Source organism: Symphalangus syndactylus, chromosome 6 (assembly GCF_028878055.3).
Source record: "Symphalangus syndactylus isolate Jambi chromosome 6, NHGRI_mSymSyn1-v2.1_pri, whole genome shotgun sequence".
Classification (NCBI taxonomy): Eukaryota; Metazoa; Chordata; class Mammalia; order Primates; family Hylobatidae; genus Symphalangus; species Symphalangus syndactylus.
Genome location: NC_072428.2, coordinates 39,021,984 through 39,039,426, shown reverse-complemented (window position 1 = coordinate 39,039,426; position 17,443 = coordinate 39,021,984). Strand labels below are relative to the sequence as shown.

The 17,443-nt window shown below is 37.8% G+C and overlaps 1 protein-coding gene across 3 annotated transcripts in view; it reads right to left on the bottom strand.

Annotated features, from left to right (window-relative positions):
• PIK3C2A (phosphatidylinositol-4-phosphate 3-kinase catalytic subunit type 2 alpha) overlaps window positions 1-17,443 on the bottom strand; it is a 125,171-nt gene that overhangs the window by 67,226 nt on the left and 40,502 nt on the right. For all 3 annotated transcript variants that reach the window (XM_055282244.2, XM_055282242.2, XM_063641926.1), the window contains exon 3: window positions 4,860-4,963. In XM_055282244.2, the coding sequence (XP_055138219.1) occupies window positions 4,860-4,963 (104 nt within the window). The remainder of the gene's footprint in view (window positions 1-4,859; window positions 4,964-17,443) is intronic.

The following is a 17,443-nucleotide window of genomic DNA, read 5'->3' as shown; positions in this document are numbered from 1 at the left end:
TCTTTTTAAAAAAACTTCATTTGAGGGCTCTGAACAAGACTTTACATGTTTACAGCCACTCAGTTCTGTGTCTTTGTCCAACTCATGCAGCTCATGAAACTGCAATGAATGAACTCCTGTTGAAACTCCAAATACCAGCATTTTCCTTTTAAATAAACCCAAGGAAAAGGAAGAGATGAACTACTGCCAGGATATCTTTGGTAACATTATCAACACTACCCAAGCATATGCTGGGATAAATGGCATTTTAAATGAGGTCCTCTGCTTAAAAATCTTTTGCCACACAGTACAATTACACAAAATGGTACCTTTTAAATGATTCTATAGGCAATATAGTCCTAAAACTGTAATGGCCAAAAGGATAAAAAGTTTGTAGTCTTAAAAAATTTTTTTCTTCTAAGGACCTTTCTCCCACTAACATTGTTTTTGGCTGCAAGATAATGAACAAAATATAGACAATGGTTTTTTACAGTGCTACAAGGCCTTTCTTCCCTCAAAGTGATTTCTAAAACTTAGGGAATTGAAAGAACTGCCTGTGAAGGTATTCATAGGAGCAACACAGTTTAAAATTAAATACATGAATGTGGTGTATGGCTCATCTCCAGCCAGCACTGCTGTTATCATAAGACAAAGATTTGATAACTTCTTTACACTTGTGAGCTCTTTTAAACTGACTTTTTTCTAGAGGTTAGAAGACAGGTACCAGTCCTCCTACCTGCTTTTCATAGGGCTATGAATGGAATGAATGCTAGAAGTATTGTATACTTGCTTCTGTAGAGATTAAAATAATCAGGTCACATAATAAAACAGAAAAAACAGCTTGAGTTGACAGAAAAAGGTTCTGGAGAGGTAGCACATGTAACTATTAGTGCATAGCCTCTAGAGCCAGATTACCTTAGATTGAATCATGATTATACTACTTTTTAGCTGTGTGAACTTATTCAAGTTATTAAATTTCCTTGTTGCTTCGTTTTTTTCTTCTATAAACTGGGGGTAATACTACTACTTACCTGATAGGGTTGTTGTGAGAATTATGTGAATTTAGTTTATAAAGCATTTAGAACAGTGCCTAGTACATGGTAAGTGCTTTAACCTTCTTGTCAAATAAATTAGTTAAGGAATAAATCTGGTTTTTGCACTGAAATCTTAAGCAACACAAAGGATCAAATATTAAAAATATAATACACCTTTTCTTTATAAATTACGCAGTCTCAAGCATTCCTTTATAGTAATACAAACACTAAGACAGATGCTCACATCAAATCATGAAATTAATGTATAAAATGTTAGAGAATTTTTTCTACATCTAAGCAAGCTTTCAATTTTCAGAAACCGTTAAGGATGACAAAAGTAAAAGCAGAAATTCTTGATAGCTAAGACAAGAATTTATTAGACAAAAATTCCAGTGATAAAACTTAGCTTTGTTTGAGAGGAGGAAACCTGCATTTCCCTTTCTTAAAATAAGTCCTTTCTTTTACACAACAATGTGAATGTAATTATGTCACTGAACTGTACACTTATAAACAGTTAAAATGGTAATTTTTGTTACGTATATTTTATCACAATTTAAGAAATGTTTTTATAATGAGTCCTTTTTGTATTTACTTGGTACGATGGAAGATACCAGATCCAGAAAATACACTAATTACCTTTTCTGTAAAATTGATTTCTTCTAATCCATGGTTTGTTTGCTTTATAAAAATTGCCAAAAACCACAAAATACCTAAGATGTAAGATTCCTTACAATTGAGGTTTTTTTGTGGGGTTTTTTTGTAACTAAATCTTTAAACATTTAAACATACAAAATCAAATTATTAAATGAATAACTTCTGACTGAGTAAATTATTCACTTTAAATATAGACCAGATAAGGTATTTTTATGGATACTCTAAGCCACACATTACAGTTTGATGTTCTTAAGTAACTACCTATAAGGAGTATTTAACTCTAATTTTTATTTTCTCTAAAATTTCTACTTCCCTATCACCCAAACAAAAGGCTTTGTCTATTTGGTGTGGCTCTACAGTTCAGGAAATTCAGTATCTCTATGCAGAAACGAAAATCTTTTATGGTTTATTTTTCGACTTTTGTGTGCTCAATTAGACTAAAATTCTGCACAGATAACCAAATCATGCAAAATCAGAATATAAAAAGAGGAAAAGAAATAAAAATGAGGGTTTTGAAAGATTTCAAATGAATTAATATTATTCTATAGGAAAGTATAGTCAGCACTGTTTAGAATAAAATTAACCAAATGCAGAGTTGAAGTCCTTGAAAACATACAGGAAGTTTTTGGGGTCAAGATACCAGTATAGGATATAAATAGTATATATATGAGTATATGAATATTATATGACCATAAAGCTATTCAGAAAGACAGGTGTAGAATTGGTTTCTCATCTTATCCTAAAGGACCACAAATAAAGGGGCAATAACTTCTACTGGTATTTAACACTATTAGAAGAACTTTCTCGACCGGGTGCAGTGGCTCACGCCTGTAATGCCAGCACTTTGGGAGGCCGAGGTGGGCAGACCACCTAAGGTCAGGAGTTCAAGACCAACTTGGCCAGTGTAGTGAAACCTCGTCTCTACTAAAAATACAAAAAAAATTAGCTGAGCATGGTGGCACATGCCTACAGTCCTAGCTACTAAGGAGGCTGAGGCAAGAGAATCGCGCTTGAACCCGGGAGGCAGAGGTTGCAGTGAACCGAGATCGCACCACTGCACTCCACCCTGGGCAACAAGAGTGAAAACTCCGTTTCAAAAAAAAAAAAAAAAAAAGAACCTTTTCAGCATCTGTAACTAGTAGATATAGCAAGCTTTGTCAATTATGATAGGTGTAAAAGGCAAGAAAGAAATAAGACAAAAAACTCAGTAATAATGAAAAGTAGTCCTGAATCAACGTGTTACAGAACCTTAAACTGAAAGAGATCTTTGAAATCACTAGTCCAACTCTTTAATTTCACAGACGAGAAACAACAACAACAAAAACCAATACCTAGAACTGGTAATAAATTCCAAGTCTGTTTTATATTTTATCTTAACTATAAACAAGTATCATTCTGACAGCCTGACACTAATTTCACAGCTGAATTTAAATGAATAAATGAATAATTTTAGGAGATCTCAAAAAACAAAGTACTGGCTCTCTAATTAAAAGCCTATATGCTTGTTTTAAAAATCCACTGCAAAATGAGCATAATGAAAAAAATAGAGCCACTAATTTCAAAGTACATCTCCTCATTTCAATCTCCATGGTCACCACAGGGGAAAAAGTGAAGTTCCTAGTACATGCCTTCAAAAATGCCAGTACTTCTTACTGCTCTAATATTTGTTGCAGTCATAGTCTACTAATGAAAATAAAATTACGAAGAGAATTCATTCTCTCTTTAGTCCATTTGCAGTTTTGTATCACATAAGTGTGTGCATGTGTGTAAACAAAAACAATCATTTTCAATTAGTGGCAGAGTTTGTATAAATAGCTCTAAGATTCGAATGGGAGAAAAAAGGTAGGTCTCAGAAAGCCTAACTTCTCAACTTGCAAAGCTTAAATGTAGTAGTTACTTAACATGGCCTAACAGAAAAATACAAGGCCTGTTTGGGGAGAGTAACCTTTGCCAAGAAAAAGTGACTCTACTGATAATATTTTTTTCCTAAGGTATTCTGAAGAAAAGAAATGCTGGTTAAAAGGTAACATAAAGGAAGACAGAGTTTTAATAAAATATCACCAATGGTCCAGAAAATCTCATTAAATATTAAGTTCTTTAACATTAAAATAATGTACATACTCAAAAATGTTCTGGGAACCCCAAATCCTGCTATGCTTAAAGCAGACCACACTGAAGACAATGCTGGATTCAGAAAAAAATCTCCCAGTGGTGACCTACTTCCCTTTTTTAGATAACAGATCTCTCATCCTCTTGGCCACAAGGATTGTTGTTCCACTCTTTCCTCCTATGGGATTTTCCTATCTGGCTAGCTAAGGAGACTCCTTTTTCTTCTCTGCTACTGAGACCATTAAATTGCATGGAGGAAAGGCAGAGGAAGAAAAGTGAGGAAGGTGAAGGAAAGGAAATGGAGTGAACAAGGAGAATCGAAGGAAGGAGGGATGATTTATAGTAATGAATTCTGAATCTTGCTGTTAATGAACTCTGCCCCATCCTTCCTCTATCTGCTATTTGGGTTGTGAACCAACACATGACCCTTTTTAAGTTCAAGATGGGTTTCTAGCACTCGTAACAGAAGTCATGACTAATATAGTGATATAATGGGAAGAAAACATGCTTAACCAGAAGCAAAAGACAGTTGGTTCTAATACTGATATTACTGACTAGCCAAGTAAACTTTGTTAGGTTACTTCTCTGAGTCTTAGTTTCCTCACCTATAATGAATATTAGACACATTTAAGATTGAGAGAACATTCTATAAATGTGTTTTTCTAAACTTCAGAAAATATATTTGCTCTTCTAAACTTGCCTGTTATAATATCATCTCTTAAATATGTAGAACAGTATTTTGAATGCTAGAAAGTTTATAGCAAAATTAAGTCTCTCTAAAACAAAAGTAGGTATTTTTTAAGTGTACTGAAACTTACAGGAAAGTCATATTTTTCACTGGTTATTACAGTATCAGAAGTCTACTGTCTGACCTCAATTTTTTCTTCCAAATATTAAGAAATCTAACAGGTGAAGATACAAGTTCAACTGTGGTTTGTGGTAACGTGCCAATTAACTCTTCGACTTGAAATGTTAGCCACAAGAAGAAAATAATCAAAATTTTTAAAATTTTAGAATTATTAGCACTAAACTGGTTTTCAAGTCAATTTTTCAAATGAACATTTATAAAGAAAAATTCCTTACTTTGTAATGGATTGACAAAAAGCTGCCATCTCCTCATTCTGTACTTCAACTTCTTGAAGAAGAGAACTTCCAGTTGGCAAACTACTGGTCCCATTTGGGTCTTTCTGTAATTAAAAAAGTGTTTTTATTTTAAAAGTGGGAGATCCACAAAATGCTATATAGCGGCACAGCACAAACATATTTTTATGAAAATATGTACAAAGCAATGGAGGTAAATCATATCAATAACAACTTTTTAAATTATATATTTCTATCTTTGTAAAAGTAATGTCAACTAAGCCTTATTTAGTTCATTGGTTTTACTTGCTCAGTAGTAGAAACAGGCTATACTTGTCAGTAAGAATGGAATGCTAAAGACCTTTCCATTCAAACTATTCCTAAAATAGACACTTTAGAAACTTTACAACTAAATGAAATTAAAGGACTCTCTGTTTTAAGAAAATGAAGAGATCAAGCCCATTTGGGACTCTTCTAATCAGCCAGAAATTCTATATATTCCACTAGCCCCCAAATTCCAAGAAAGAAGATGGTTTTTTATGTAAGAGAATGGGCATTTTCTAGGTTAATAAACTTAGACAAACATCCTCACAATCCCTCAAAAGTTAAGTTTACATCTGGTCAAAAACTGTTTACAGCTTTCAGGGAGATCAATTCACCACCCAAGCATAGCCAAACTGCAGAGTCCATTGAGAGTGTTTCGACACTACATAAAAATACTTGATTTGGTGCAAATTTCAAATATAAATTCCCTTTAAAATTAGAATTGGAACATTCTCAATTCAAAATTCAGTGAGAACAAAGTGCATACATTTCAAGAGCTATAACAGATTTCAATGACTATGGCACACAAAAAGATTCTTTTTTTTCTTTGTTTTTTGAGACAAGGACTCATTCTGTCACCTTGGCTAGAGTGCAGTCGCTCAACAATGGCTCACTGCAGCTTTGACCTCCTGAGGTCAGGTGATCCACCTCAGCCTCCCAAGTAGCTGGGACTACAGGCATGGGCCACCCCACCTGGCTAATTTTTGTATTTTTTGTAGAGTCGGGGTTTTACCATGTTGCCTAGGATGATTTCAATCTCCTGGGCTCAAGCAATCTGCCTGCCTCAGCACACAAGATGATTCTGTGTGAGAAAAACTGAAAATTTAGGTCAACAATTCCTTTATGAGTTTCCTTCCTTTAAAACATGTCAGAGCCCTTTCTGCTAGAATGTGATATACACATTTGGAGAAAAAAATAAATACCTCGAGTTCTACAAAACCACAACTAAAAGTAACAAGTCTCCTGGGGAAAAGAGAGTTAAGGTGGACTACTGAATATCAATGTAGCCAGGTGTGGCATTGCACACTTGTAGTCCCAGGTACCCAGGAGGCTAAATTAAGAGGGTCACTTTAGCCCAGAAGTTCGAGGCCAGCCCAAGCAACACAGTGAAGCCCCATCTCTAAAAATAAAAATAATTTTTTATATCAATGTAACTCTGTAATCAAAGCCCTAACTAAAACAATAACAGGTCCTTATAAAAATACTAGCACAGTTAAACGTCTGCTCCCATTTGCACCTAGCATTTCATCCTTTAAAGCCTAAAACCCTGGGGCTCTTGTTTCCTCACTTGAGATAGGAATTCTTCAGGACATATGCGTCTAGTCAACACCAATTGCAATGAGGTTTAAAGTACAGTACCACTGTGGGAGGCCGAGGCAGGCGAATCACCTGAGGTCAGGAGTTCAAGGCCAGCCTGGCCAACATGGTGAAACCTTGTCTCTACTAAAAATACAAAAATTAGCCAGGCGTGGTGGCAAGTGCTTGTAATTCAAGCTACTCAGGAGGCTGAGGCGGGAAAATTGCTTGAACCTGGGAGGCAGAGGTTACAGTGAGCAGAGATCGCACCACTGCACTCTAGCCTGGGCAACAAAGTGAGACTCCATCTCAAAAAAAAAAAAAAAATTCAAAGAGAAATGTTTTTGCAGCTTCTTGGTCTGCAAACATTGTTATAGCTGACAGATTAATACAGTGGAATGTGAAACTGTTCTTGAAGCCACTCATTTTCACTAATAAGAGGACACTTCTGCAGAATTCTCAGTGTTTTCCTAATAACTTCATATAGTGCTAAAGCTTTCTCTTAGGTTGTGAGAAGTTTGTTTCTGATTATTTCAAAAAGTTAATATGCTGGGAAAGATTACGTCTGAACTAATGCTACTTCCCCATTATACTGACCTCAGTCTCATAGTTACCAATCACATATCAATCAATTTGTATTACAGAAGCAATCACTATGACAAATAGATTATGTTACTCTAAAGAATGGGATTTTATATTTCCTAGCAAATCCTCTGGTTTCACACTCCAAATCTGCCACAATCTAATCCAATCTTATTTCCCAGAACTTCCCTAAAGATTTCTATGTTCCAGTTAGCTTGAATCATATCCTGTTCCTATAAAACACAAATCAAGCTATCCTGCCTCTGGACCTTTCCCTTCACCTTCCTCTTAAACTTCCTTCACCACATGTGTCAAAAATCTATTGATTTTTTGCTGGGCGCAGTGGCTCATGCCTGTAATCCCAGCACTTTGGGAGGCCGAGGAGGGCAGATCACCTGAGGTCGGGAGTTCAAAACCAGCCTGACCAACATGGAGAAACCCCATCTCTACTAAAAACACAAAATTGGCCAGGCGTGGTGGCGCATGCCTGTAATCTCAGCTACTCAGGAGGCTGAGGCAGGAGAATCGCTTGAACCCGGGAGGCAGAGGTTGTGGTGAGCCGAGATCGTGCCATTGCACTCCAGCCTGGGCAACAAGAGCAAAACTCCGTCTCAAAAAATAATAATAATAAAATATATATATATATATAATTATATAAATATATCTCGAGGCATTCATTCATTTATATACTTATTTATCAAAAAAGTTCTATTAGGTGGGAACTATTATTACTCCCATTTTATGGAAAAAATGAGGCACAGATAAGTTAATTAACTCACAAGGTCATACAGCTAATATAGGCAGAGTGTGAATTTCAACCCAGGCAGTCTGGCTTCAATATCACATGCTTAATCACCATGCTAATCTGTCTCTCAAAAGAATATCCTTAAAAATCCTTAAAAACACAATGTGAAAAACAACATTGTGACCTTTGTGGGAGCAGTGCTGGGAAAACCTAAAGCTTTGCTTGACCCAAGAATCATCTTTCCCTGAAGAACTGTTCTTCATGTTTTACTTATTTTAAAAACAGATTCTGAATCTCCTTAGGTGGCATTTTAGGATTTAAAAAAAAAATAATAGCTGTATTTTTTGCTGTGTCTCTCATGAATTAGGTCCTTCCTTTTATTCAAGTTACAAGTTTGAATTAACAAAAACTGAATATGATAATTATCTAGTCACACATCAAGGTAATAATAGAATCTGAAAAGTTAACTCAAATGTTTCCTCTGTAAAGGGTAAAAAATAGCTAGGCTGCCAATATTTCACCTCAAACATTAACAGTTTTGGGTTTTTCCCTCTGCTCTTTCTGGGATAAAAAATACATATATTTTATACCTATTCCCTTCACCCATACTCCCACCCCACTTCCAAACTCCACACAAGCAAACCAAAGCATGAAATCATCTCTTTTCTCCATGGATCTTGCACAGACTTTTCTTCTGTGGCACTCAAGACTTTCTATTTTGTACTGCATTTATACGCATTCACATCTTGTCTCCCCTTTCTAGCCCAAGTTCTTTAATGGTGAAGTCTACAAATGATTAGTATGTGCAATCCTCACATTGTATAACCACACACAGTTTTTAACAAATGAAAGAGATATATGACAATCAGTAAGAAAACACTGTCAATGCATTAGCCAATACCTGGAACAAAGAAAGAAGTTTGCAGGGGAAGATACAAAGTTCTCTAGTAAATATGTTGTGTTTGAAAATCCATGTAGATGTTTAGGTCATAGTCTAGAAATGTTCTACTCCAGAAATATTCTATTCCAGAGCTAGAGACAAAGATTTAGCGATTATCCAATTTCTGTAATTTTTTACAGGGAACTGTCTCTGTTAACTGCTGTCAGCATCCATCAGGATCACTGAGAGAGCAAATTCTCAGTCAGCAGTCTTTGGGTCAAGCTCCATTAAGAGGAAACAGTCTCTTTGGGAAGCTAAAGGAGACATAAGGGCCTCTATCTGTGAGGCACAGAACTGGGACATCTTTATTTTCACATATATGGAATGGCTTATGCAATTATGAGCTGACAAGCCTCCGGATCTGCAGTTGGCAAGCTGGAGACAAAGGAGAGCAATGGTGCAGTTGCAAAACCCAGGAAGGGCCAATGCTTCCGTTTCAGTCCAAAGGCAGGAAAAAAACTGATGTTCCAGCGTGAAGGCAGTCAGGCAGGAGGAGTTTCCCCCTTACTTTTGGGAGGGTCATTCTTCAGGCCTTCAACTAATTGGATGAGGCTCACTCACATTAAGCAGGGAATTTGCTTTATCCAGCTGACCAATTCAAACATTAATCTGACCCAAAAACACGCTCATAGACATACCCAGAATAATGTCTGATCAGATATCTGGACACCTCATGGCCTAGTCAAGCTGAAACATAAAATTAACCATCACAGCATCTCGATCATAGACAGCCAAGGAGTCACATTACTACAAGGGTCTAGATCAGTAGCTTTCAATCTAAGTAAATTGGAGCCTCAAGAATAAAGCACTGGCCAAGGGAAAACAAGCAAAGCGTTATTAAAGACAACCAAGAACAAAACCTTTGGAGGAATGCCTATGTTTAAAGGCTAGACAAAGAAAAAGGAGTAAAAAATCACAGGAAGAAAAATAGGAAGTAGATTTACCCAGGGCAACAGAAGTTTCAAGAAAAGGATGTAGTCAATTTTTAAAAAATAAGCAAAAGGGCTAAACGGTGAATATGGTCAAGGGATTGGCAATTCTATAACATAATGCGAATAAGAAGAGGAGAGCAAGAGACTGGAAAGGCAGTGAGTACAAATTCCTTTTTAAAGAGTAATAACTTTAAGGACAGGTGTGGTAGCTCTTATCTGTAATCCTAGCACTTTGGGAGGCAGGTGGATAGCTCTAGTCCAGGAGATGGAGACCAGCCTAGGCAACATAGTGAAACCCCATCTCTACACAATATACAAAACTTAGCTAGGTATGATGGCATGACCCTGTAGTCCCAGCTACTCAGGAGGTTGAGGCAGGACGATGGCTTGAGCCCAGGAGATAGAGATTGCGGTGAGCCGAGGTTGCACCATTACACTCTAGCCTGGATGACAGAGCAAGACCCTGCCTTAACAAAACAAACAAAACAAAACAAACGAACAGTAATAACTTTGGGGAAGACAGGAACAAACAGGAACAAGAAAAACAGTTAAGTTTTGGAAAAGGGAAGGAACATCTCTTCCTTTCAAACCAGAAAGATGAGGGAAATGTGAGGTGAGCAGTTCACACATGGATGGCCTTGACCTCAATTTAAAAGAAAAAAAATAGTAGAGAGTTGGCAGAGGTGAGTTTGGAGGTTTAAGGAAAGTGGTGAAGGTTTAAAATAATTCACAAAAATTTATCAATAAATACTCTATAAAGTAGTTACAAGAATATGGGGAAGATTTATACCTATACAAGTTCAAGGTTCATGCCATATTACCCAGAAATTATATGGAACACAACACCAAGTTTTCAATAAATGCACTTTAAACATTAAGTACATGTTATTTTCAGAAGAAAGTTGGTTACATCCTTATTTGGACTTTTTCCCAAAGAAACTTATATGTACTGTTCAAATATACTCAGTCAGACCATGAAAATCACATTTTGTTTAACTTTCCCTCTTCTTTAAAATTAGTAATAGACATTTGGCCAATGGGGATATGTTTATAATGTTAATACAATTAACTTTTAGAAAGAGTTTACAACCATAGAACTTTGCAAAGCCACTTCTATGAAAATAATTTGACCCATTACTAAAATTCTTTGAAATCTGCCCAAAGTAGTTAAATTCACAGCTATTAACTAAAAGCCTGATTTAAACTTAAATTGCCAGAAGACACAGTTTTAAGTATTATATCTTTTACTGGTTTTGGTCACAAAAAATTGGAACTAAACTATTTAGATTATTATTAATAAAACAAAGGACACTAGATGGAAACAGGAAGTAAGCTTGCTGAGTGAGAAGAAAAATATCCTCTGTGTTGAGTTTTCACCACAAAGCACAAAATTCTTACAGGAAATGAACACTTAAGCATGTGAAGTAATTATAAAGAATAGGCATTGCAATATTATTTTCCAATAAAAAATATCAAGGAAAAGTTTGTAAATAGAGATGAATGGTGTGTGAAAAATTAAAAGCTCCATGCCAATGAATTGTGCCATAGATTTCCAAAGTCAGCCTATGACCAGTGTTCAGTTTATCTCCCTATTTTGGTCTACATCAAACCAAACTTCATCTTCCTGTACACAAACAAAATGAAATCCTAGCACTACCAAGAAGGCTTAGAACTTTTTCATACAAAAATCCATTCTGGGCCAGGCGCAGTGGCTCACACCTGTCATCCCAGCACTTTGGGAGGCTGAGGTGGGTGGATCACCTGAGGTCATGAGTTCAAGACCAGCCTGACTAATAATGGTGAAACCCCATCTCTACTAAAAATACAAAAATTTGCTGGGCGTGGTGGCAGGCACCTGTAATCCCAGCTACTTGGGAGGGAGGTTGAGAGAGGAGAATTGCTTGAACCTGAGACGTGGAGGTTGCAGTGAGCCAAGATTGCGTCACTGCACTCCAGCCTGGGCAACACAGTGAGACTCCATCTAAAAAAATAAAATAAAATAAATCCTATCTATAGCATTTATAACAGGTGCAGGCCAAGCCTCTAAGTCAATGTCTCAAATAATTGTGTTTACAACTGTTAAATTTAGCCTAAACCTGCCTAACACATTTTAAGTTCAGCCTAAGAATTTCTCCACGCAAAGTGAACTGTAACCTAACTGGATGTGTAAACAAACTGTAACCTACTCTTGTGCCAATCACCAAGTTTCGGCCAATCAAGGGTGGCCAACTATTCAAAACATGTTCAAATAAGGCAAACGTCAAGCCATAACCAATTCAGCTGTCTCTGTACCTTATTTCCATTTTCTGTACATCACTTTCCTTTTCTGACCATAAATCTTCCACCACATGGCTGCACTGGAGTCTCCCTGAACCTATTCTGCTTCAGGCGCTGCCTGATTTTTGACCTCTTCTTTGCTGAATTAAACAATGTTAAATATGTCTAAAGTTTTTCTCTTAACACAACCTGAGAGCAACCATCATGAAATGTCTCTTTCTAAGTTCCTTTATAGATATTTAACTATGAAACCTGTCTCCCTGAATTTTCTTCCCCATTGATTCCTGTTCTACTTTTTAGGACAACGGATTTTAAAATTAAGCTCTAAACTGAATTCTCAATTCACAGAAAAAATATATAAACAAATAGGACTTGTTTGGCCAGGCACGGCAGCCCACGTCTATAATCCCAGCACTTGGGGACTGAGGCGGGTGGGTCACTTGAGGTCTGGAGTTCGAGACCAGCCTAGTCAACATGGTGTAACCCCAACTCTACTAAAAATACAAAAATTAGCTGGGCATGGTGGCATGCACCTGTAGTCCCAGCTACTCGGGAAGCTGAGCCAGGCGAATCACTTGAACCTGGGAGGTGGAAGTTGCAGTGCGCCAAGATCACGCCACTGCACTCCAGAGCCTGGGTGACAGAGCGAGACCTTGTTTCAAAAAAACAAACAAAAACAAACAAACAAATAGGACTTGTTTAATTTTAAGCTTTTCTATGCAATGTATTTTAACTTTCAGCCCTTACTACCAGTTATTTCTCTTTGTTTTTTAGAGACAGGGTCTCATTCTGTAACCTTGGCTGGAGTACAAGGGCCTTATCATCATAGCTCACTGCAGCCTCAAACTCCTGGGCTTGAGATCCTCCTACCACAGCTTCTTGAGTAGCTGGGACTACAGAATAGCTGTAGTCCCAGCGTGCGTCACCACAAACAGCTATTTTTTTTTTTTTTCTATAGACACGGGTCTCCCTACATTCCCCAGATTGGTCTCGAATTCTTGGCCTCAAGCAATCCTCCCACCTAGGCCTCTCAAAGCACTGGGTTTACAGGCATGAGCCACCACACCCACCCTTCTACCAGTTGTTTCTATTATAATCTAGCACAGATTGTCATCTAATGTAACACAAAGTAGTATACTTAATATATTTAACATACTGAAAAAATTAGTATATCAATATTTCACCCTGTTTTATAAGAGCACCATGACTTTCAGGTATTCTACTTCCTGAATTGGTTTGAAAATATATGTCCAAAATACAAAACCTTAGAAAAAAAAAAAAAGTCCACTTCCTCTTCCACATGGCAACTTCCCAAATTTTAACTATTATTTATGAAAGGGATCTAGTCTAGCCAACTTTATTTAATAGATAAAGAAACTCAGATTCAGTGACTTAACTCCAGTTAATACTCTCTTCTTCAGACAAAACACCTCCAACAGTTCTTTAAATGGCATAAGTTCTAGATCCTGAAAACTACAGTCTTCTCTTTTCAAGACATACTCTAGGCTGGGCACAACGGCTCACACCACAGGGGGACCTCATCTTCACAAAACCTAAAAAAAATTAGCTGCGTGTGGTGGCGTGTACCTGTAGTCCCAGCCACTCAGGAGGCTGCATTAGAAGAATCACTTGAGCATGGGAGGTAGAGGCTACAGTGAGCCATGATCGCACTGCTGCACGCCACCCTAAGTGAAACAGTGTGAGACCCTGTCTTAAAAAAAAAAAAAAAAAAAAAAGACACACTTCAGTTTCCTTACGGTGGCCCCTCTTAGGATATACTCAAACAAAATTATTAGATGGGGTTTGATTAGAGTATAATGGAATGATGAACACTTCCTCAGCCATGCTGCAGTTAGACTGCCCTGACTGGCAACTAGCCTAAGCCATGTCAGTTCAGATAGCATGCTATCAGTAAAGCTGTTGATATGCTACACTGTGGTAATCTAGCTCCAATCTCTGATTGATCCCCTGATCAAGTCATATTATTGCTTACCCAGTTTCTGACTCATATCTCTCATAATCCATTTGTTACTACTTTAATCCTTCCCCCCTATATTTTTTAACTAAGATCTAGGAATGTGTTTCTGCTAAAACTAATCCTGTCTGGCAGCCTAGTTAATTAATTCCTAGAGTTTGAGCAACTAGCAGCTCTCTGTAACACCTATGTGACCTGATTACCCAGATCTTGCTAGGCAAACTTCTCCCTATCTTTAGGAAACTACCCATCCTCATTATTCTTCCAAGATACTTTCTGAAATCACCCCGAATAAGGAAAATATCAAGACAGTACTGTGACAAATATTTTAAATACATAAGAAAAAATAAATGTAGGGAGACTTACATGGGTGTCACACCCCAGCCCCACCAAAGGAAAGGGTGGAGAACACATGTGTTGAACTAGAAGTGACCAATCTAAACTAAAAAGGTCAAGCAAGGGCAGGAAGTTGAGTTTTGCAATGAAAGCATGAGCAACCTATGCTTTGGGTTTTGAGCTGAAAAGAAACTGTTCCCAGGGTACTCTATTTTTACACTTTGCTATTTGTCTTGTCATTTCCCCAACTTTATAGGCTCCTAAGTATGAAGAAACTTTAAAATCATCTAGTCAAGAGGTCCCAAATGCAGGTCCAAGGGGGAAAGTTTTGAAAAAACTGGTTATCTTCCCCCTGAAATTTCATACTGTCCTTTGGCACCCCTTCCTCCAAATTAGGACTGAGTAGGCCTAAACTCTGTAGGATACTGTGACATATAACTAAATTTGGAAAGCCATTTGAACCATATTTGAATATCTCCTATGACAGGGAACTTACTCCTTCCAAAATAGCATGTTGTATCACTGGAGTTTGAAAAAGGGAGGGCTGGCCGGGCTTGGTGGCTCACGCCTGTAATCCCAGCATGTTGGAAGGCTGAGGCAGGCAGATACCTGAGCTCAGGAGTTTGAGACCGGTCTGACCAACATGGAGAAACCTCGTCTCTACTAAAAACACAAAATTAGCTGGTTGTGGTGGTGCATGCCTGTAATCCCAGCTACTCCGGAGGCTGAGGCAGGAGAATCGCTTGAACCCAGCAGGCGGAGGTTGCGGTGAGCTGAGATCACGCAATTGCACTCCACGGCCTGGGCAACAAGAGAGAAACTGTCTCAAAAAAGTGAAGAAAAAAAAAAAGGGAGGGCTTTTAGAGTCAGATGGGTTCGAATGTCAGAACTTTGCTGCTTACAAAGAGTTCTGCAGCCCTCTCCTTGAGCTCCAACTTGTTATCATGAAAATTTTCAAATATACACAAGGTAGAATAATAAACACCCAGGTATCCATCATTGGCTTCAACAATTATCAACATATAGCCAATCTTGTTTCATCTATAAGCCCTCCAAACCCCAACACCTCACTTGATTTTATTACATTTTAAATTCTACAGTATACATCTCTAAATATAAGATTCATTTAATTAATTGCAATACCATTATTACACCAAAATATTAACAATAATTCCTTTTAACTTCTTTACATCTCAGTTTCCTCAACTGTAAAATAGGGATGGGTCATACTCTGGCCTCATAGGATTCTTGTGAGCTTTCTGTCTCAGTGATTAAAAAAAAAATGCAGAAGAGTCCTTTGGCTTTGGCAACATACTGGTAAAAAAAAATAATAATAAATAAAGAGTTCGGTTTGAATACGTACAACATAGATAAAAAGCATGTAAGTTCTTGGGTTCCAAATCCCAATCTTGGAGCTTTGGACAGTAAATAACCCACCTACCCAGAAACCTCAACTTGCTTAAGATGATGACTACATTGCATCTGGAATGGTAATGTCAGCTTAGCTGGGATAATTTTTCTCTCAGTAGGTAAATGATTTTTCAATAATGGGAAGTTCAGAATTTAAGATATAATTAAATTAATCAATGTAATTTATAAACATCTGTATTAACTTCAAGAAAATCTATTGTAGCTACAATGCATTCATTGTAGGGCTCTGCCTTCTACCAGTGCAAGGGTTGAGCCTAAGCTTAGCTCCCTACAAGACAAGGAGCTTCCTTTTCTTTGATAGCAAGACTAACTTTTCAGAGCCCCAGTGTCTGTCTCCAGGTTCGAGGCAGCTGACCTTCCCAAACAACTATAAACAGCTGACATCTTAAATCCATACTACATCTCAAATCCTGACTCCAGGCACTAAACACAGAATTCGTTTCTCTCATAAGAAAACTATAAAATAGAGACCCACAGCTGGGGAGTCATCTGCCTATTAGAAATTGACCCAAATATGAATCCAGCAGTCACCTGGGCCCTGCAGGATGGGAAGATTAGGGGGACCAGTGCCTTCCCCCCACCGCCCCTTTTTTTCGAGATAGGGTCTTGCTCTGTCACCCAGGCTGGAGTACAGTGGTACAATCATGGGTCACAGCAGCCTCAACCTCCTGGTCTCACATGATCCTCCCACTTCAGCCTCCCAAGCAGCTGGGACCACAGGAGTATGCCATCATGTCCAGCTAATTTTTTTGTAACTGTGTTAGAGACAGGTTCTCAATATGTTGCCCAGGCTGGTCTCAAACTCCTGGGCTCAAGTGATCCTCCCACCTTAGTCTTCCAAAGTGCTGGGATTACAAACGTGAGCCATCATGCTGTCTAAATCTTCTTAACACCTATTTCTCTTCCTTCCAGACATCCAAAATGTTTTTTTTTAAAGTCAACAATTTGGCTGGGCGTGGTGGCTCACGCCTGTAATCCCAGCACACTGGGAGGCCAAGGTGGGCTCTTCACCTGAGGTCGGGAGTTCGAGACCAGCCTGACCAACATGGAGAAACCTTGTCTCTACTAAAAATACAAAATCAGCCGGTGTAGTGGCACATGCCTGTAATCCCAGCTACTTAGGAAGCTGAGGCAGGAGAATCGCTTGAACCTGGGAGGTGGAGGTTGCAGTGAGCCGAGACTGCACCACTGCACTCCACCCTGGGCAACAAGAGCAAAACTCAAAAAATCTGAAAATAATAATAATAATAAATAAAGTCAACAATTCAACATAAACCAATCCAAATCATGCAAAATCCATCCCTCCCTTCCCCATCCAAATACTAGTTAACTCCCAGTGACAAAATAGTAGATAAGTGCTGATCTAATTAGCTGAATGATATTAATTCACACTAAAGTGGGAATGAGGCTTAAACATTCCCAGGATACACAGATATAAGAGCAAAACACAAATCTGCAATGGTAATATTTCATTCTTCACTTTTATCGATAAAAGTGTTTAAAGGGAGAGTCCTTTAAATTGCTCTTCTCTCTGGGGTTATTTTTTCATTCATTGATTCATGGTTAAAAACAACAAAACAAAATGCATGAGTATTTCTATAATCAGGCTAAAAACCAAAATTCCTTATTTGCGTTAAATAATAAAAGGAATAAGGAAGAGAAAGAAGGGATCATATGTAATGAGGAGACATGGACAGACAAATTTAAAATATCTTAAATGCCTCTCAGTGACAGCCAGATCCTTCATTA